Source organism: Rana temporaria, chromosome 4, assembly GCF_905171775.1.
Source record: "Rana temporaria chromosome 4, aRanTem1.1, whole genome shotgun sequence".
In the NCBI taxonomy this organism is placed as follows: Eukaryota; Metazoa; Chordata; class Amphibia; order Anura; family Ranidae; genus Rana; species Rana temporaria.
In genome coordinates this window covers 125,763,170-125,786,138 of record NC_053492.1, presented here as the reverse complement: position 1 = coordinate 125,786,138, position 22,969 = coordinate 125,763,170, and the positions used below count along the sequence as shown (strand labels likewise).

At 44.0% G+C, this 22,969-nt stretch overlaps 1 protein-coding gene across 1 annotated transcript in view; it reads left to right on the top strand.

Annotated features, from left to right (window-relative positions):
• Positions 1–22,969, top strand: part of ACSL3 (acyl-CoA synthetase long chain family member 3) — a 137,772-nt gene that overhangs the window by 28,085 nt on the left and 86,718 nt on the right. The window contains exons 2-3 of the mRNA XM_040349032.1: positions 11,302–11,691; positions 17,478–17,655. Coding sequence (XP_040204966.1) covers positions 11,341–11,691; positions 17,478–17,655 — 529 coding nt within the window. The 5' untranslated portion in view covers positions 11,302–11,340. The remainder of the gene's footprint in view (positions 1–11,301; positions 11,692–17,477; positions 17,656–22,969) is intronic.

Here is a 22,969-nt window from a genome sequence, read left to right as displayed (position 1 = left end):
GGCCGCATTCACACCTGAGCGTAGCATTTTCGTTTGTTTTTTCCGGCGTTTTGTCACGCGTTTGCATACAGCGATGTCCGACCTTTTTGAACTTCGACGTTTTATTTTAGCCAATAGGAAAAATGCTCAGCTCTTTCATCACTTGTTGCTATGTTTGTAGTTTTTTTTTTTTTATCTTCTTCCTGGGTGAATATTCTTCTTCCTGGGTGAATATTCTATTTCACAGAACAAATTAAAGCGACAAAACGCCCGTAGAAACACTCGTTGTCGCGCTAGACGCTTGAATTGAGCATTTCCATTAGTTTCCATGGGAATACAAACGTTCAAAAACACCCAAATCAGCCCGATTCGCGCAACAAAAAAGGATCCAGAACTTGTTTGAGCTTCAGGCGTTTTGGAGTGGAGATGTAAACCATCTCCATTGAGAATAATGTATTTTTTCCCCTCTAGTGTTTTATGGCTTCAGGTGTGAATGCAGCCTTGGTGTGTACAACTATTCGACCTCGTCTAGTCAGAGAAAGTTTTTCACACACTGAGAAAAGGCAAAGCAGGGCAGCCACTTAGCATGGGACCCGGAAAATAGAGATCACTGGAGTCGTGGTGTCTTCTACATGGATTTCCAGCTTCTACGGGGATCCCACAAGTATGATAGATATAGATATAGATATATATATATATATATATATATATATATATATATATATATATATATATATATATATATATATATATATATATATATATATATATATATATATATATATATATATATATATATATATATATATATATATATATACACAGTCCTGTTGGTCCAAGCTAGATAAAATATACAACACCTGGAATTCTTTATTGGTGGGTGCCCTGAAATAGATAAAAAAAAGTGGGGTTGTAGTGCTAAGCTTTTTTGCAAACCATTAACTAACCTGTTCATTTTCTGCCACAGGGGAACTTGCAAACAAAAATCCTCCTATAAGCTTTTTTTTTAGCTTTCATTTATAAGGCCATATGGCTTTGGTTTCTGTACCACTGTCTAGACATGACTCACAAGGTACAATACACCACCTTTTTACTTTCACATAGAAAAGTTAAAGAAGTAACTGGCATTTTATATTGGAGCCTTTAAATTCGTTGTGAAGTCACATAACACAATTACTTTTATTGTGTCTGTTTTAGCGAGATCTAAAGTATTGTGCATCAGTGTGGTGTGTTTTTTTTTTTTTTTTTTTTTTTTTTTAACAAAGGTAATAAAAAAAAAAGGGGGGGGGGGGATTTTTTTTTTACAACCAATGGGAACCTTAAGGCCCCTTTCACATGGAGCGGATCCGCTTAGCGAGAGATCGCTCTGTTGATCTCCACTAAGCCGGCGGATGACAGGTCCATCTCTGCTCACTGAGTGGTGAGGGGCCTGTCAGAGCACCCCTGATCTCTATGGGGAGATCAGACGAAAACTAAAAGCATGTCTATTTTTAATCAGATCCCATCCGATCCGCCATACGTCTGTCTTGACCGGATGGCAGACGAGTGTCGGCAAACACATCTCTGCTGACATTTGCCTGCCCATAGGAGTCAATGGTTGGCCCGCTCGGATCCGCCTAAAAAAACAAAACGGACAGATGGATTCGAGCTGGCTTATCGTGTGAAAGGGGCCTTACATGAATGCTGAATTGTCACCTTGATTTTCTGAGACCCGCACCAATTGTGATATTCAGTTGGATTTCTAGTTTGATGCCTGACATGTTACCTTTAGAAATGTTACAAGATGCTGTAAACTTGTGAACATTTCTGGTAATATTATGACTTCTAAACATGTTAGTAAGAACTTTGGTCTCCTGTTAATGTGGCCTTTTAACATGCAAAGTATGTGTGAACTTTATACACAGTAGACACACCCAAAATCAATCTGGATTAGTTGTTAAGCCTAGTACACACTACAAGGTGTGTGTGTGTGTGTGTGTGTGTGTGTGTGTGTTTTTTATTTTTTTCGTTCAACCCAGCGGGCTGAACGAAAAAAACTGACAGTTCAGGTTGGAGTCACTGTATTAACTATCCAATTTGTTGGAAGGAAACATCGATCTTCCCTGCTGCTCTATTGTGTTCTGTGGGACCCCCCCCCACCCGCCAGAATATTCCCATCTGATCAGGAGCCAATCAGCAGACTTTTGTTTTAGTCATGCTCCTTCGACAGAAGCCGTCCGTTCACACGGGCCGCCCGACATTCGTAAGCACTCACGGGCCGCACAAAATTTGCCCGTATGTACTGGGCTTTAGCTGGAGATGCTAGGAGCTCAAACTCAAGTAAAAACCCGTTGTGACTCGGGAACTTATGTTAAGAGAACTATGGGGTAGATTTACTAAAACCGAATAGTGCAACTCTGCATAGGAGATCCAATCGACTTGCATGTTTTATTGCCAAAGCTTAGTTGAACAAGCTGAAGTTAGAAGCTGATCGGCTACCATGCACAGCTGCACCAGATTCTGAGTGCACCAGTTTTAGTAAATCTACCCCTATGTTAGACTTTGATATGGGAATTGCTTGCTTGTTTTTTTTTTTTCGATTTTATTCTTCAATACCATTCTCTTTATCCTGACTTCATTGACTTACCAAGTCTCAAAGAAACGCTATGGAAGTCGGCAATGGTGCTTGCACCTTCAAAACAAGCTAGAGATGGCAACTTCTCTATTTCTCTTATGATGTGTTCTATTTAAAACCTGGAAATACCCAGTGGCTAGAACTGCTTCAGATTTATGTTTACAGATTTTCTCTAAAATCCTTATTCATTGTTTACAGGCTTTTTTCCCCTCCATTATGATTTTCATGAAATTCCTACAGGCCTTTGTCAAGCCAGTCTTCATGTTTAGCTTTGTCTGTCATTGCACATGTGAACAGACAAGGATTTGCAGCTGTGCTTTCATGTTTATGTGGCTGGCACGGACACAGTTGGGTGTGTAACCCCAAGGCATATTTTGGGAGGAGATTGCTTTACAGCACCACTGGGAAACCCGCTTGATCATAATAAATAGGTGTAGTTCAGGTCTATTTTGTTAAAGCATTCTTTTGTAAATTGCGAACCAAAGCTTATAGTATCTCATTATTCACGCTCACCATACATACACCGTACTACAGAGTTGGGACTAGTACATGTAAAGGTTGTGTTTTTTTTTTTTTTTTTTTTCTTTATCGGCCCAGTGGGCTGTACAGAAACAAAAACACGCACACTGCAGCGATCTCCCCCGCTATGCATTTGTGTACCCACCAGAACACACTGATCAGCACTTGTAGCCATTGGCTGTGAGCGCTGATTTGATGGGGGGTGTGTGTTTCCCCTTTTTTTTTTTTTTTTTTTTTTTATTAGCATGCCCCTTCGACACCGCACCCAGGGACTAGCGGGGAGGGGAGAGACCTTGCAGTGTGACGAGCACCGATTGGGTGCTGGTCAGGAAAGGGGAGTGTCAGTCTCTCATCGCTCTGCATAAACGATTAGGCTGCATTCACACCTGAGCGTCGTTTGGTCGTTTTTTCCGGCGTTTTGTAGACGAGTAATCGAAACGGACGTTGGAGGCAGTCCTGGTCACGAGACGCCCCCCGCTCTGGTGAAGCTGACAGGAAGGAGTTTATGGTGGAACTACGGCGGTGGTATCCGATCCTGATAACCCAAGTTTTGAACCGCAGATTGGCGGTGACAGGCCTGCAGTCCCAGTGCCGGGTAGGCACTTTTAAAGTAAGAGGCCATTTGGCTTTCCGTTGTTTTTATTATTAAAACGTTATTACGCTATCGGCGTCTACCGGTTCTCTTTTTTTGCATATCATCCTTATCTGGAACGCCTGGAAACGAGATTCAATAGTCCATATCCATGTGTGTGTAGGCACAATCCTGCACTAGCCCGTATGACCATCTTTTTAAGTAAAGTGGTCAACAGGCTCTGGTAAGAGCACTTTATATACAAAGCACCTTGGGTGGAAACAAGTGAAATTTGAAAAGTATGGTGGTGGCATTTTCTACTTTTCTCCACTAGGAAGATCACAGTAATTGTCAAGATTCGTTTGGCTTTCTATGCATGTTATTGGGACTCTATTTTTATTTTATTTTTATATTTTTTTGGTGTTTAACACAGTGAACCTCAGTGTTTTTTGCTTACACTGCAGAGGAATCTGCGTATTCATGCACATCTGTGTGGGACATTTCTGCTGTATATTGATTTATATTGTTTCAGCAATCACTGTTCACATATGCTTTTGGAAACGTATTTTATTATTGTTGCACGTTGTTGTGTGGTATTCCACATTTCGAAAAGTTCTATTGATTAAAGCGACGAAACGCCCGTAGAAAACGCTCGTTGTTGCGCTAGTCGCTTGAATCGATCGTTTCCATTACTTTCTATGGGAAATGGAAACGACCAAACCGCCCGATATGCGCGACAAAAAAGGGTCCGGAACTTGTTTGAGCTTCAGTCGGGCGTATTGGCGTGGAGATGTGAACCATCTCCATAGAGAATAATGTATTTTTTCCCCTCTAGCGTAATTGAGCGTCGCGCTTCAGGCGACAAAAACGCTCAGGTGTGAATGCAGCCTTATGCTGAGTAAGTAAATGACGCCTCTATAACAAAAAAAATACTTTATTCCTTCAGGCTAACCTCGGACACGGCAGCGCTTGGGTGCTCAGTACAAGTTCACCCTTTTAAAGAAAAAAAATATGTGCATTTACTATTTTTAAATGTATTTATTTAGGAGCCTAGGGAGCATTGCACCAATGATCGGCATATCACTGATGCCATGCAAGTCTCCTGCAGACTGCTGGTGTAATCTGTCTGTTAATACATTGTACAGACAGGAAGAATTCATGAACTACAAGAGCACTCAACAGCTACCTTAGTTCATTGAGAACTACAAACCAACAGCTGCAAAGGCTTTCGGTACTTGTAGTTGATTGGTTCACAGAACCTTTGTGAATGAATGAGCCTATAGGGGACCGCATCAGAGTTATTAGTGATGATTCTTTGCTGACCGGTACTCTTTAATGAGACAGCCAGGGTCTAAAAGACTCTACATGTCTCCTCTTTGCTCCATTGAATGGAATGCAATGCAGATGGCACTGCATTATCATTCTTTGATGGTCAGGGAAACGGTCAAAGGGGACCCTGGAAGTGACGTCCTACACATCGCTTCTGGGTCAGGAACAAGATGGGGAGGAGAGCAGACACACGGCAGCACTCGCTATGCTGGTCCCAGGCCTGGGATACATAACACGGCGTGTCAGGGGGGGGGGGGGCTTGCACTTTACTGGGGTGTGTGAAATGCTTCCATCTGACAAAGCCTGTTAATGTTTAAAAAAAAAAAAATGTGTCGTCTACATGACTTTTGTCTGACAAAAGTGAGTAGGGGTGCAACGGATCAAAAAACTCACGGATCGGATCGATCCTCGGATCAGGAGTCACGGATCGGATCATTTTGAATCTCCAATATAGCTGGACAGAATGAAGCAGTTCACGTGTGTTTTGTTTTTCTGGGTTTGTGCTTTTGCCTGGCAGCTTTACAATTTCTAGGTCATAGATCTTGTGAGCGCAGCACTTGAGTCTCAGGGTGCTGCTTTAATCTCTGCAGGTTCACTCAAGGTCAGTGCCCTGCATCATGATCTGTCATTAAGGAAAGGCGCTTAATCTTACCTAGCTCTCAAACAGTGAGGTTCTATGTAATCCGTTACACACCTCCTCTTGTATATAAATCGCCCTCCTTTCATTGGCTTCCTTATAACTTGCAAGCTTTGGAGACTGGTGTGTAGCCAGTAATTTACAGTGTATTTTCCGTAGCACTGCTGGCCATTTAATGATCGGTAATTACATTCACCACATTAAAATTAACCAATTTGCATATTTTTATTTCTGAATATGTTGCCTGCCTGTTAAATGGAAAACAAATCTTTTTATTTTAACCACTTCCATACCGGGCCTATTTGGCACTCGTCTTTTTCATATAAAAATCCTCCTTTTTTTTTTCTAGCAAAAAAAAAAAAAAACTCCCGAACATTATATAAAAAAGTCGCATTGCGCGTCCCAACTAGTCCTCGCTGTCTTCTGGGACCTGTGTGTTTCCCAGAAAACAGCAGGGAGGGGGGGGCGGGTGCAAATACCTGTATTATACATCCATCTGCACCCTCCTCCCCCCTGAAAGGTGCCAAATTTGACAGCGGATGGGGGGAGGGTTACCGAAAAGCAGAGGTTCAATTTTTGTGTGGACCTCTGCTTTTAGTGGCCCTTCGCTCCTCAAAAGGTTGGGCACCCCTGCCTTAGAGTAAATGGTTTTTATTTACAGTTTTGCGTACCTTCAGTTTTCACTAGGGTTGTCCCAATACCACTTTTTTAGGACTGAGTACAAGTACCGATACTTTTTTTCAAGTAGTCGCCGATACCGAATACGATACTTTTTTTAAAATGTGTCCACAGATGCAGCCATGTCCCCCCCACAGATGCAGCCATGTCCCCCCACAGATGCAGCCATGTATCCCCCATGCAGCCATGTATTCCCCCAGCCAGCCAGCGTCACCCCCCAGCCAGCCAGCGTCACCCCCCAGCCAGCCAGCCAGCGTCACCCCCCAGCCAGCCAGCCAGCGTCACCCCCCAGCCAGCCAGCCAGCCAGCTTTTTTTTTTCACTTTTTAGTGAAATTGGTGAAAACTAGGGTTGTCCCGATACCGATACTAGTATCGGTATCGGGACCGATTCCGAGTTTTTTCGGCGGTACTCAGACGCCGATACCCCGCCCCGATACACAAATAGAATACTGACCGCCGCCACCGAAGCCGCAATCCGCCGCCATTCGCCGCATCTCCGCTGCCGCCGACTGTGTAATACGGGCGGGAACATTACAGCTTTGAATAGCTGTAATGATTCGCACCACGCATGGACACTCCCCCTCGCTCGGGTGAACTGTCCAATCCCGAGCGAGGGGGAGTGTCTATACGCAGCGCGGCGCCAATCATTACAGCGATTCAAAGTTGTAATGTTCCCGGCGTATTACACAGTCGGCGGCAGCGGGGATGCAGGTAAGCGTGACATGGCTGGATGGGGGGTGACGCTGGCTGGATGGGGGGTGACGCTGGCTGGCTGGGGGGTGACGCTGGGGGGTGACGCTGGGGGGTGACGCTGGCTGGCTGGGGGGTGACGCTGGCTGGCTGGGGGGTGACGCTGGCTGGCTGGGGGGTGACGCTGGCTGGCTGGGGGGTGACGCTGGCTGGCTGGGGGGTGACGCTGGCTGGCTGGGGGGTGACGCTGGCTGGTTGGGGGGTGACGCTGGCTGGCTGGCTGGGGGGTGACGCTGGCTGGCTGGCTGGGGGGTGACGCTGGCTGGGGGGTGACGCTGGCTGGCTGGCTGGGGGGTGACGCTGGCTGGGGGGTGACGCTGGCTGGGGGGTGACGCTGGCTGGCTGGCTGGGGGGTGACGCTGGCTGGCTGGCTGGGGGGTGACGCTGGCTGGCTGGGGGAATACATGTCTGCATGGGGGATACATGGCTGCATCTGTGGGGGGACATGGCTGCATCTGTGGGGGGGACATGGCTGCATCTGTGGACACATTTTAAAAAAAGTATCGTATTCGGTATCGGCGACTACTTGAAAAAAAGTATCGGTACTTGTACTCAGTCCTAAAAAAGTGGTATTGGGACAACCCTAGTGAAAACTGAAGGTACGCAAAACTGTAAATAAAAACCATTTACTCTAAGGCAGGGGTGCCCAACCTTTTGAGGAGCGAAGGGCCACTAAAAGCAGAGGTCCACACAAAAATTGAACCTCTGCTTTTCGGGAACCCTCCCCCCATCCGCTGTCAAATTTGGCACCTTTCAGGGGGGAGGAGGGTGCAGATGGATGTATAATACAGGTATTTGCACCCGCCCCCCCCCTCCCTGCTGTTTTCTGGGAAACACACAGGTCCCAGAAGACAGCGAGGACTAGTTGGGACGCGCAATGCGACTTGCGCATGCGCAGTAGGGAACCGGGAAGTGAAGCCGCAACACTTCACTTCCTGATTCCAGCAGCTGCAGTATTTGTAGCTGCTGGCTTTTAATTTTTTTTTTTTTTTTTTTTTTTTTTTAGCGGACCTCCTCTTTAACCACTTGCTTACTGGGCACATAAACCCCCTTCGTTCCCAGGCGAAATCTCAGCGTCCGGCACTGCGTCGCTTTAACTGACAATTGCGCGGTCGTGCGACGTGGCTCCCAAACAAAATTGACGTCCTTTTTTCCCCACAAATAGAGCTTTCTTTTGGTGGTATTTGATCACCTCTGCGGTTTTTATTTTTTGCGCTATAAACAAAAAAAGAGCAACAATTTAAAAAAAATATATATTTTTTTTACTTGTTGCTATAATAAATATCCCAATTTTTTTTTTAAAAAACTATTTTTTTTCTCAGTTAAGGCCGATACGTATTTTTCGACGTATTTTTGTAAAAAAAAAAAAAAAAATCGCAATAAGCGACTGGTTTGCGCAAACGTTATAGCGCCTACAAAATGGGGAACAGAATTATGATTTTTTTTTATTATTTTTTTTTTTACTAGTAATGGCGGCGATCTGTGATTTTTATTGGGACTGGGATATTGCGGCGGACGTATCGGACACTTTTGACACAAATTTGGCGCCATTCACATTTATACAGCGATCAGTGCTATAAAAATGCACGAATTACTGTATAAATGTGACTGGCAGTGAAGGGGTTAACACTAGGGGGTGAGGAAGGGGTTAACTGTGTAGCCTGGGTGTGTTATAACTGTGTGGGGGGAGGGGGGTGACTGGGGGAGGGGACCGATGCTGTGTCTCTATGTACAAGAGACACAGATCGGTCTCCTCTCTCCCTGACAGGACGTGGAGCTCTGTGTTTACACACAGAGCTCCACGTCCCTGCTGTCACCTGCCGTGTCACCGACGATCGCGTGTACCCGGCGGACATCGCGGCCGCCAGGTACACGCATCGGGTCTTCGGCGATGCGCCGGGACAGTTTTTACCCGCCGCGCGCGGGTAATGCACATAAAAGGCCGTGTTTAAACGGCCACTTGGCACTTGAGAGCCGCGCTGCGGACGTATTTCGTCTATAGCGCGGATCTCAAGTGGTTAAGCGACTTAAAGAGCAGGTGCAGGGTTGGTGCACAGAAAAAAAATGCACTACAATTGCAGGATAATAGACGTCTATGGCAAAGTGCAGCTAGCCCACATAAAAGCTGCAGGTGCACTGCATATGCAGAGTAGACATGGAGCTGTCATCAGCCCCCTCTCCGCTCATTGTGGCCTCTGATGGAGACTCTTTACCACGTGATCAGCCGTGTCCAATCACGGCTGATCACGATGTAAACAGGAAAAGCCGGTAATCGGCTTTTCCTCACTCGCGTCTGTCAGACTCGAGTAGAGGAGAGCCGATCGGCTGCTCCTCTGACAGGGGGGGTTTGTGCTGATCGATTATCAGCACAGCCCCCCCGAGGATACCCAAACTGGACCACCAGGGATGCCACTAGACAATCAGGGATGCAAAACACAGGTATGCCACCCTAGACCACCAGGGATGACGATCACAAATGATGGATGCCAATCAGTGCCCACAATGGGCATCACTGATTGGCAGGCATTGTTTGGCACTGATTGGCATCTATTAGTACAACACATACGTTAGTGCCACCTATCAGTGCTCATCTATGCCCATCCATGCTGCCTATCAGTGCCGCATATTAGTGCCACCTCATCGGTGCCCATCAGTACCGCCTTATCAGTGCCTGTCAGTGCAGTACCATCAGTGAAGGAGAAAACTTACTTATTTACAGTGATGTTTTATAACCGAAACAAAACAAAACTTTTTTTTTTTCTAAATTTTTGGTCATATTCTTATTTTTTTGCCGAACATAATCCCAGAGGTGATCAAATACCACCAAAAGAAAGCTCTATTTGTGGGAACAAAATGATAAAAATTTAGTTTGGGTACAGTGTAGCATGACCGCGCACTTGTCATTCAAAGTGCAACAGCGCTGAAAGCTAAAAATTGATCTGGGCGGGAAGGTGTATAAGTGCCCTGTATGGAAGTGGTTAAAGTGATATTAACCACTTACTGAGCGTGCTATAGCTGAATGACGGCTACAGGACGGTTGTCTAGTTCTGGGATGCCGTCTGCTGATCAGATTAAGGTAAAGAGCCAATCAGCGGCACTTTAACCACGTGATCAGCTGTGTCCAATCGCAGCTGATCAGAGGTAAATGGATGCCTGTTGTTGGCACTCCTGTCGGCATGAGAAGAGAGCCGATAACTGGCTTCTCTAAAAGGGACGTTTACACTTCTCATTGGGGCACTCATTATCAGTGCTGCCAATCGGTGCCTCCTCACCAGTGTCTCATACCAATTGCACACAGATGGGGCATAGAATGCATGAAGGTAAAATATCTTCAGCCTTTACAACTACTTTAATAGAATACGGTATTAATCTATTGTTAACAAATACCTTTTCTGGGAACACAATTAATTCCGTGTTATACAAAAGACATTTGCTACCAAAATGTTTAATCTCCTGTTGTGCAGTGTATAATAAAAAAAAAAAAACGTCAGGGCAAAAAGTCTGTGCTTTTAGTTTTTATTCTTCAATCTTCTCATTGATTGGACTGGATTGTGTGTTGTATTTGCCACGTATGCAGCACAGCCTGCAGTCCGACTGGTAGTATTACACGTATAAGGTCTGCAGTGGTCGGAACGGAAGTACCTTATTTTCTGTCTGGCAGTATAGCGGATATATTGGAAGTAATCAAAAGAGAATTTCTCTGCTTTTTCTTTTGTAAATTAGAACTTTAATTTAAAATTAAACAAGAATTTCATTCCATCAAGCTTTCAGAGCAACGTTCAACCCCCTAATTTGGTAGTCCTTTTTTCAGTAGTCCAATGTTTAAAATGACTCCTGTTCTCTGCAATAAAAAATCTAGGTAGCTGCACCTGTAATAGAAAATAAATTACTGTAACCGTTTTTGTCTGAGGGTGGCTCCATATTTTGCAGGACTTGTAACATTGCTTCTATCTGACACTTATAGGTGAAGGGGCTGGGTGGGGCTGTCGGTGAACCTATAAATAAAAATCTATTTCATTGGGGTGATTTTCCTTTCTCAATGTGGTACTTGTGTCACACCCTAAAATGAATGTGAAAATTAATTCTCCTTATAAAAAAAATTTCTTCACTTATGGAACATAAGCCAACATGATAGTTTTCAACTCAAAAAATACAAATGCATATGTAGTTCCTGTTCTCTCCTAACTTTTTATTTTTTATTTTTTTTATTTTTTTTATTTCAGGTTTCTTAGATACAATCTTCACTTTTCCCAGTATCCAAAATGCAGATAAAAGAAGACATGAATCCAGTGCTGCTCTCCACTTTGCACTTTTTTATGTGGCTTTATGGCGTTATTTCATTTCTTCCATGGTTCTTGCTGTCCAGAGCAGGAGAGAGGCAGAGACTTGCTAAACGAATAAAAGCCAAACCTGCCAGTGAGGATCCGAACAGCCCCGTCCGCTCAGTGGATAGCTTCCAAAGTCTTGCCGCCTCGCTGTACCCAGGCTGTGATACTCTGGACAAGGTCTTTAAGCACGCTACAGACCTTTTCAAAGACAAAGGATGCTTGGGAACCAGAGAGGTGCTAAGTGAAGAAGATGAAATCCAGCCTAATGGGAAAGTCTTTAAAAAGGTGCGTGAACACAAATGTGTTGGGGTAAAGCCTGACCTTTATTATAAAAGGCCAAATGCAATCCCTGTGTGTACTTCTTTTTTTTTTTTTTTTTTTTTTTTTTTAACCACTTGCTTACTGGGCACATATACCCCCCTCCTGCCCAGGCGAAATTTCAGCTTCCGGCACTGCGTCGCTTTAACTGACAATTGCGCGGTCGTGCGAATTGGCTCCCAAACAAAATTTACATCCTTTTTTCCCCCACAAATGGCTTTTTTTGGTGTTCTTTGATCAACTCTGCGGTTTTAATTTTTTTTGTGCTATAAACAAAAAAAGAGCAACAATTTTATTTTTTACTTTTTGCTATAATAAATATCCCATTTTTTTTTTTAAAAAAACTATTTTTTTTTCTCAGTTTAAGCTGATACGTATCCTACATATTTTTGGTAAAAACAAAAAAAATCGCAATAAGCGACTGGTTTGCGCAAAAGTTATAGCGCCTACAAAATGGGGGACAGAATTTTTTACTAGTAATGGTGGCGACCTGCGATTATTTTTGGGACTGTGACATTATGGCGGACACTTGACACATTTTTGGAAACATTCACAGTTATACAGCGAACAGTGCTATAAATATGCACTAATTATTGTATAAATGTGACTGGCAGGGAAGGGGTTAACACTAGGGGGCAAGGAAGGGGTTAAATGTGTACCCTGCATAGTGTTTCTAACTGTGGGGGAAGGGGACTGACTGGGGGAGGTGACCGATCTGTGTCCCTATGTACAAGGGACACAGCATCGGTCTCCTCTCCGACAGGACGTGGATCTGTGTGTTTACATACACAGATCCACGTCCTTGTCTGTGTAACGGCCGATCGTGGGTGCGTCTAAAGGCGTCCTGGCAATTGAGAGCCACCTTGTGGCCGTCTTTTGGCAATAGGGAGGATACCAAGTGGTTAATCATATGCTTTTGATTTAAAGTGGACCTTCAGTCCTTCTGTGAAATTGATGCTAAAGGACTTGGCCCTGGTCATTATCTATATCAATCACCTAGGTGAATTTTTTAGTCATCTGTAGTCTTGCTCACTCCTGGGATATTCTCGTCACTAATCCCAGGAGTCGGCTAGCTTTTTTCCTTCTTTCTTTATCATGAGTTTTCCACTGGAGGAGAGCTGAAGGAGGGCACAGACAGGACATGATGGGAAGAGACGGATGTGTGCATCCAAGAACCACCACTTTGTCTTGCACATTTATTGCTGCAATGCACACTTAGTGTGCATGTGCTTCCAGCCTTTGTGTACATGTTGCTATAGCGGGCGTTCGCTGCTACTGCTGTAGTAACATGTACGCAAAGGGCTAAAAGTGCTGTGCTTAACACCTATGCACAACCGAGATGTGGACTTGGCGCACATGCATGAGATTTTACATGGCCTTCAGAGTGGAGCAACAGGTCCAGTACTCAGAATACAGTGCCCATGGCTTCTTTTGCCCACAATTAAAATTGGACGAACGCAGGAAACCAGTGAGTGAGAACTTCCAAAGTTTAACATGGAATTAACAATTTAAACTTCCTGAATAGGATAATTTACTTTTATAATAAAAGAGAAGCTCCAGTCAAATCGGGTAATTTTAATTTTTTTTGCCCCTGCTTGCAAAGTTTTACTTAAAGCGAATCTCCGCCGTAAAAAAAAATATTAAAAGCCAGCAGCTACAAATACTGCAGCTGCTGACTTTTAATATTGGGGCACTTGCCTGTTCTGGAGTCCAGCGACGTTGGCAGCAGAGGACGAGCGATCGCTCGTCACTCTGCCACCCCACCGCCATCCTTGGTGAGGAAATCAGGAAGTGAACCGCTCTGGCTTCACTACCCGATTCCCTATGGCGCATGCGCGAGTCATGCAGCGCCGTCCTCGCTGGTTCCCATTGTGTTCTGGGAGCCAAGTGTTTCCCAGAACACAACGGGCGGGGTGGGAAGTGATGTACTACCCGCAGAGTCCCTGCAGAGAGGACTCCCGGAAGTGGGTGCAAATACCTGTCTTTGACAGGTATCTGCAACCCCCCTCCCCCTGAAAGATGTCAAATGTGACACTGGAGGGGGGGAGGGTTCCGATGAGTGTAAGCTCCACTTTAAGAGAAGTATGGCCAAAGCTTTTTTTGGCCGTACTTCTCCTGTGGGTCACAGGAGTGCTCTTGTACTCCTTCTTTGACCCAGAATCAGCTGACCGCCCCCTGTTTGGCTTATGTCAGTCACTCCAGGCTCTGGAAGGATTTTATGGATTTAACCACCCGACTGAGCTGTAATCTGGTGTCCTAAAGACTTTGAATTATTACAACACAACTCATTTAATACTTCAAATTAAATCTATTTTAAAGGTAATCTAAAGTCATGCCATGCGCTTTAATTGCATAATATCAGCATTGTAATAGCAATACAATCCAATATAAGCTTACTTGAAAAAGTTGTGAGTGTTTGCTGGTTATCACTTCTCTGCTCATTCCTTTGATTTTCTTTTGATTTTCTAAGGACCAGATATCCCATGGTACCTTGCTGCCTGCAGTGATTCTTGTATGGACCCCGCCTCCTGAAACTCCTCCTCCGCACCTCTGTAATTCAGGAGGCAGGCTCTGTGACATGTGTGACACAGAAGTGCTAATTGATGAGGCATAGTGTCATAGAATTCAAAGAAGGAATTTGTGAGGATTATGCAGAAGATACAATCCCATACTTCAAGATAATTAAAACTTTAGTGCAGGAGCGGACTGACAACTCATGGGGCCCCGGGCAATAGGAGATTATGGGGCCCCCGGCAATAGATTATGGGGCCACACAGTATACATACACACAGAATACACATACTAAAAAGGTACTGGAGAGGCGGGGCAGCTTTAATCTTGGGATTTTTTTTAAACAGATTTTTACATACTATCCCTGGCTTTACTGAGGGTGGTAACCCTGATGGGGCCCCCTAGTGGCATGGGGCCCTCGGGCAGTGCCCGAGTTTCCGAATGGTCAGTCCGCCCCTGCTTTAGTGTTAAACCCCTCCCACAAAACTGACACAAGGGACACAACTTCCAGACAGTAGGATGTGTCCCTTGTGCAGATGCCTCTTGAAATCTTCTGGTGCAGCAGGGGTTATTACAACTAGGGTCCTTTTCACACATGTGCGACCTGAAAATCATGTGTGGGTTTTTTTTTTTTTTTATGCCTTGATTTTTGACACGACTTAAAGAAATGCCTGTGTAAAACTTGGTCTATGGATCTCAAGTCGGACCAAAGTAGTGCAGGGACTGCTTTTTAAAGTCGCACAGATATGAATGGTACTCATTGGAAATCATGAAGTACACAATTGTGAAAGGGGCCTAAGAGGCTTCCACGGGCTCTCGTCAAGAGCCGGACTATGCCTGCCCTTTTATCTGAGCTCCTTCAATCATAGAAGTTATACTACAGCTGCTATGAATGTAACGGGATCTAAGCATGGAGGTTGGGTGAATGATTGGTAGGTCTGCCCCCTCCATTCATAGATTGTTTCATTCATAAAACCTATAGTACAGCTTCTATGAAATGAGCAGCTAGTCGGAAAGCGTGGACATAGTCGGGGCTCTTAATGGGCCTGCAATAACCCCATAGTTAACCCTTGCTACACCAGAAGAATACAGTGGTGGGGTGACATAGATGGAGGATTTCAGCTAAAAGACAAGTCAACACAAGGGACACATCCTTCTGACTGTAAGGCATGTCCCTTGTACTAAGTCCGCTGAGTACCGAGTCCGTTTGCTGCACTTAGGCTTTCAGATAGGAGTAGGCTAGAAATAATTGACATTCAATGTAAGAGAATTTAATCTATGGTTGTTATGTTTTGACCATCGATACACTATTAACCTTAAGTTAAATACCAAAATGTAGACAGGTCTAACTAAGGCATTGGCGCTCCTATACAGCGTTCTTGCGAACTGGTGAAAATATGGCAATTGTGGCCCCCGCCCTCATGGTAATCTGTGTGACGAGCCCTTTGCTGATCAGGCCTAGCTGCATTATTAAATAGAAAAGGATTAATGTGTTTGATATGGATGCACTCCTCCTTTTCCTCCAATTTCTTACCCATCTGTCTCGGGATCAATCTCCCATATCGGACAGATGCCAAGAACCAAATTATAAGTGTTCAGCACCCGAATATGGAGCATTGGTAAAAAAATCTCTGCAGTTTTGCATATGACCACTGAGGAGCAGTGTTGGTCTTTTTGCAATGTATGCTTCATTTTTGTGGTCGCTTTTGCTGTACTTGAAGATTTTCTTTTATATGCTAGCAAAGTACATTTTGTGGCCACTTGAAACTTTCCCTGTTCAAGCCATTCTTGTTATTATGAACTGATGAATATGGTTTATATGACTCACCACACCCTGCCCCCCATACTAATGGTGCTTGGTTTTCTGCTGCATTTGATAGAATTTAATAGCTGATTTCCCACACTCTTCCTTAATTCTACTGCATTTTATTAGTCTTCCAAAATAACTGTGTATTTTATGATTTTGTGTAATAGACATTATAATTACTGAATCTATTGCCACAGTAAAATTTGAAAATACTGGGCTATATCAAGCAGTCCTTAATTTGAAATTTGTCCCTTACCAACCAGTTCATTTGTAATGTTTCAGTCCGGGTAATAAAATAAAAGGTAGAATCTGATGCACTGTAGGATGCATGGGTGCAAGTTGCACACTATTTCTCTTTCAGGGGAGTAGTCTGATCACACTGTGTCCAAGCCACCTCTGTTTGGAAATTAAAATGAGGTGCACTGGGTTTCTTCTTTTCCTTAAAAAAATAAATAAAAATGAAATAATAAAATCCATTTAATTTTAAAGTGGTTCTAAAGCCTTAAAGTGGAAGTCCATGCACACCAGGGATCTAACACTAACCTCTCTATCCCTGTAAATCCGATCTGACCCGCTCCGACCAGATCCCACGCTGGGCTGTGAGCCGCGGCTTCACTGTAGAGATGGGTGCAGAAGAGATGGGAGGACAACGGAAGCCCCTTCGTAAGTCTATGGAATGACGTCCCTTCCCTGTCATTAAACAGCCGTGGTCCTCTGTGCTTCCAGCACTGGAGATCGGGTCGGAGCGGGTCAGATTGGCTTCCACAAAGGTATGTATACTCCTCTTTACAGGGATAGAGAGGTTAGTGTTGGATCCCTGGTGTCTATAGATGCAGGGATTTTAGATTTTGCATGGACTTGCACTTTAATGTTTTTACCTTGGAACTTTAGGCTAACTTTAGGCTAAGTAATTATATTGGGCGAATAGGCAGGACTTTAATGCAGAAGAGACCTGCTTTGTTTCTCATGCATTAAAACTACTTGTCCGCCCATTTACGGTAAGCTGTGCACGTGCCGCTCACTGTACAAGTTCGGCAAATCTGACTGAATTCCAGCACATGTGCGGGAATGGTTTCATCCCTGGCTGGGTGGGGAGCACAAGGGCACTGTATCGCTGGAGACCAGGTGAGTCTTGTTCCGCTTTAATGCATTCTGTACATAGGGGTCTCCACTATGGCCCTCCGAGTTTTTTTTAGGAACTACAATTCCCATTGTGCCTAGTCATGTCTGTGAATGTCAGTTTTACAATGCCTGATGGGAGTCAGACGTGTAGTTCCACAACAGCTGGAGGGTCATAGTTTGGGGATCCCTACATTAAAGGATAAAGTTCACTTTTTAGAAAAGTCAGGTGTGGATATATATATAAATTATGCAAGAGACCTGCACTTTTATGCTTATGTCGACTTTTTTTTTTTTTTTTCCTTATCCTTTTCAGGTTATCTTGGGAAAGTACAACTGGATGACTTATGATGAGGCTTACTTGGCCGCCTCTCATTTTGGAAGTGGGCTTGCTGTGCTGGACCAGAAGCCCCGATCGAACATAGCCATTTTCTGTGAGACACGAGCGGAGTGGATCATATCGGCACAGGCGTGCTTCATGTACAATTTCCCACGTGAGTAATAACCATCCCTCTTGCAGGAATTGACTACTTGTCTGGGAATGTAATCCACAGAACACACTGCACTGCCTTGTGTTATACTCCAGGGTGCCAGAAGCCTTCCCAACACTAGATTAGAAGATCTGCTCCACACTCCGCACATCTGTTCTGTGTTATTTTTTATTAATGTTTTTCCTTGTAATTTACTTATCTCTTGTATTACACAGATCATAAGTTTACCTCAAATGGGTTTTTGGCATTGATTGCAACTTATTTCTATCCCATGTTACCCAAGATGCAATTCTCATGGCACAGATGGTACATAACCCTGCCCAATATGTGGAGTAAACGTCTCCTTTCTGAAAATTTGCATTTTGCAGGTCTTAAAGCACATTGCTAAAAGGCATCCCTACAGTGAGCGTACAGCTGGCTTAATGTGCAGCCTCATCTCTGTGCTGGGATCAACCATTCTGTGCTTAAAGAGTATGTAAACCTAACATTTCATATTCCTGATATGTGCCTGCTGTACCATGTACTTGTATGAAAATGTATTCTGTTCTTTGTATCGCTTCCTTTGTGTGAAATGCCTGGTGTTCCTGCCAGTCTCTCTGCTTTCCTATACTAACCACACTAAGCAGGAGAGCACACCATGGTCAGTTCTCTAGCTGTTCTGGGAACTCCGCTTGCTCTCCAATAATCAGACTTGTCCTGGCACAGCCATTTACTGAGAAGCTCGGTGTGCTGCTGCTTCTCCTCCCCCAGCTCTTATGTAGCAGAGAATAGAGGGAATGTGATCACTTATAAAAAAGGTGTTTTTTATATGCATCTATACACAAATGTTTTGGCTTTTATTTTTGTTTTAAACTGAATGGGTTGTTTTACTAGGTGATCGTTTACAATCCACTTTTATTTAAAACAAAGGTGGCAGTCAATATCAGAGTGATCCCTAGCATGTCATCTGCTTTCCCATGTTTCACTGCTTTATGCATAGTTGCTACGATTCGAAGTATGGGGTTTATTTATTTTCCCCAGTATCATACTTGCCTAGGTGTGTTGCATCTGTCCCCTGGCGCCTCTGCACTGAGAACCGAGCCATTGAACACTGCCGGTGGCTCGGTTCTCGCAACTCCCAGAGCAGAGAGCTGCTGACTGTCAATCAGCAGCTCTCTGCTTCTCCTTGCTCACTGAAGCGCTGAGCTGTGGAGGAGCCAGATCAGGGTGTCAGCAGTCTAGGACGGGTATCAGTCTAGACACCTGGCAGATCCAGACTCTGTGGTCGGGATGACACAGAGCCTGGACTGAATTCTGTGATGTCAGCAGAGAGCAAACTGCTAAAAAAGGGGCACAGGAGTGCACAACTAATTGGCTGGACGTCTATAGATCACAGGAGTTCAAATGAGCTTAGGCTGGTCTTCTTTTAAGCAATACAACATTGAGCTAAAAACAAGGCAGGGCATTTCAACGAGGACGGCTTACTCTAGTTTCCTATGTTTAAGCTGGGCTGGCTGTTTTGGGAGTATTCTATAAAGGATGTGCTCTGCATCTATTAAATAGTTCTATGTGAAACATATTTTGCCATTCTGGGTGGAGTGGGACAGGATCCACTCTCTATCTATGACTGTTGTTTGATAGCAGCAGCAATAATCCCTTTAAATAGGTCAGTGACAGCTCTGTCTGACTTCAATGAATGGGGATCTGACAATGCAGACATTGTGTCTGGTATGAATCTTCAGGGGAAACTCCATGCTTAAAAAAAAAAAAAAAAAAAAAAATCTGCATGGGTTCCCCCTCAAAGACCATACCAGGCCCTTCAGTCTGGTATGGATTTTAAGGGGAACTCACGCAGCCTGGCAGGTCAGGAAAGGGTGTTGGGACGAGTGAAAAGACCCCCCCCCCCCAAAATCCTAAACCATACCAGGCCACATGCCCTCAATATGTGGGGTGGGGGGGGGGGGCATTGCACCCCCCACCTCAAAGCACCTTGTCCCCATGTTGATGAGGACAAGGGCCTCTTCCTGACACCCCTGGCCCAGATCCCGGCCCCCCACCCTACGTGAATGAGTATAGGGTGCATTGTACCCCTACCCATTCACCTAAAATAAATAAAAATAAAAAAATAAACTGTTTAATAAAACGCAGTACACAGGTTTTGAAAGTAATTTATTAAGATCGCTCCGGCGTCTCTCCCGATTTCTTCTCCCCAACACACTAAAACACATTCTGTTACTCGTCCTGAGTATGGCGAAATCACCGTCTTACTTTTTAGTATTTTAGAAAAGTCTTCTGTGTGCCACTGAAACTAGTTTTACTTGAAAGGAAGCCTCAGTCCTGCCAGCTGCCTTCCCTGTCCTTTTTTTGAAGGTTGCTCTGTGGCCAATAGGGACACTTTTGTTGGAAGGGAGGGTGGCAGTTGGTGAGGTAACGCCTGATGACAGACCCCTGCACTTAAGGCTTCATGCACACTGGACTAGAAGTCTTTCCTCTTGGCATAAGTGTTTTGGCAGAAAAAACTCTTGTAAATGCATGTAAAGCGTTTAGGCTTGAGAATTTATCTCCTTTTATTGGCCAGAATAATAATTCTATTTTGGCTATTGGCCAAAACTCTTCTGCTCTGAATGCGCTAGCTGTGGGTTTTTTTTCTACCTCAACTCCTTTAAGCAACTATGTGTACTTGGACACACAGTCTAACATGCAGGGGTGTTTAGAGACAACAAAAACCCCACCAGGTGCCTCTAAAGAGCAGCGTCCAGTGTGCATGAGGCCTAAGCCAAGGTTCACACTGATGCGGGTTAGAAATCGTGCAAGTTTGAATTCGGGGGCCATTTGACAGACATATGTGTGCTTCGTGCACAAATGTCTATTCAAATCACCCCAAAGTCGCCAAAAGTAGTACAGGAACTACTTTTGGGAATCTGCGGCATCTCACCGATTTGGATGTAGCTATTGCTGGCAATAGGCTCGCATGCCAAAATGGCCAAATGTGAACGTGGGCTCAAACATGCCTCAAAAGCGGGTCCACAATTTCTTTAATAGTGTAAATAAGAGTTTGCAGGTGTTTGCTCTTCAGGAACTCCAGTGTTTGGTTAACTGCTAATGATCTCTGGCAGCCATATGAATAGGGATATTGCAGAAACGGAACATACAATTTTATTTGTATTTTTTTGAATAAGCCCAGCTCTACTTTTTTTTTTTGTCAGCGTTCTGATTTTAGTAACAATTCAGCTGTATACTTACAATGGTGGTAGCATAGTGTGTGCTATCACTCAGAATAGTATTTTAGGATGAAGATTTGCTCAGAACTTCCCAGGCCCCATCCCTCACGGTGATTGAGTCACATCAGTGAGATGGGATGTTTATCAGTGCCACATTATCTAGTTACAGCGAGAAGACTCGCCACATGATGTCATTTACTGTAAAAATCGAATGTGATCTGTTTTTAAAAGGGCCCTTTTATTTACGTATTAGATAATGGTGGAATATTACTTCTTACCAGTAAACGCTTGCTGTTGGGCAAGATTTTTGGCTGCTGTTTATCATAAAGAATTTGGCAGAATAAACCATGCTTTCAGAAACCACGCAATCCAGTATTTTCCCTGCAATCTTGATGTCAAATACATTAAGCAGACATGGGATATGAACTTGTCACATGTCGTTTGTCCTTAATTCTCTACCCACTGCATGCGTAGTTTAAGACTAATGATTTTTTCTTCACTTTTTTTTTTTTTTTTTCTTTTTTTAAATAAGCAGAAGAAAGTGGCATGACTTTTAAGTCCCCGTTCACACTTGTGCGAGTTGATAACTAACGCGATGCATAAAAAAAGAATAAAACCTAGATTCACATGTCATCCAAAAAGTCATTGTTTTCAATGACTGTCGTTCACATACATACGTTGCGATTCCTCTACGAATGCGATAATAAAAAGGGTCTTGTGCGAGTTTACTGCGTTGTGAATTTAGTCTCCATAGACCTCAATGTAAATCGTTCTGGAATCACATTGTTTGTTCAGATATGTGCGAATTCCACCACACTACTCTTCACAAAAACCGGAAAGTACACAGGAAGTTAACACTCCTTTTTTGTGTGTGTCAAACTCCTGAAATTCGCAGTAAATTCGCACCCCTCCAGCTCAAAACGCAAGGCAAATTCACATAGTACACAAAACCAATTCGCAACAAATCACAGTTCAGCAGTGTGAACCCAGCCTAAATCCTATGGAACTCTTCGCACTGATCAGTCGTGGGTCTGTGTCGTTTTTCAAAGTCTTGCTTGCTGCATTTTTGGTGTGGTACGAAAACTGCACCAACACGCACCTCCTCTTTTGAAATGAATGGAAAATGCATCAAAAATTATCCCCTGACGATTTTGTAAGTTTGCCCGTTTGCAAAAAAATTAAGGGTCTGTAATTTTGAATGTTAAATGATCGAGACAGAATATCAAACAAAAATCCAGAAAAAACGCATGATACAAATGTTATAAATTTGAGTTGCTGTTCAGTGAGTAAAATGAGAAGTATTTGATCCACAAGCAAAACATGACTTTGTACTTGGTGGAGAGACCCTTGTTGGCAAGTACAGCGGTAAGACGTTTCTTGTAGTTGGTTAACCGGGCTGCACACATCTCAGGAGGGATTTTGGTCCACTCTTTCCAGATCTTCTCTAAATCCTTAAGGTTTCTTGGCTGCCACTTGGAAACTCAAACTTTCAGCTCCCTCCCATAAATTTTCTACAGGATTTAGGTCTGGAGACTGGCTAGGCTGCTCCATGACCTTAATGTGCTGCTTCTTGAGCCACTCATTTGTTGCCTTGGCAGTATGTTTTGGGTTATTGTCATGCTGGAAGACCCATCTTCAGTGTTCTGGCTGAGGGAAGAAGGTTCTCATCCAAGATTTTACAATACATGGCCTGTTCCATTGGCCCACTCAATGCAGCAAAGTCAACTTGTACATTTTAGCAGAGAAACTGCCACAAAGCATAATGGTTCCACCTTCGTGCTTCACTGTAGGGATGGTGTTCTTGGGGTCATAGTCAGCATTTTTTTTCCCCTCCAAACTTGGATAGTCGAGTTATTGCAAAGGGCTCATTTTTGGGCTCATCTGGCCACCACACTTTCTCCCGATCCTTTGGCTGAATCATTTAGATGTTCATTGGAAAACTTCAGACAGGCCTGTTACATGTGCTTCCTATTCAAGGCCTGTTACATGTGCCTTTTTGTGGAGGGGGACCTTTGTGGGTGCTGCAGGATTTCAATCCATAGCAGGGTATTGCGTTACCAATGGTTTGGTTGGTGACTGTGGTTCCAACTGCATTGAGACCATTCCCAAGCTCCTCT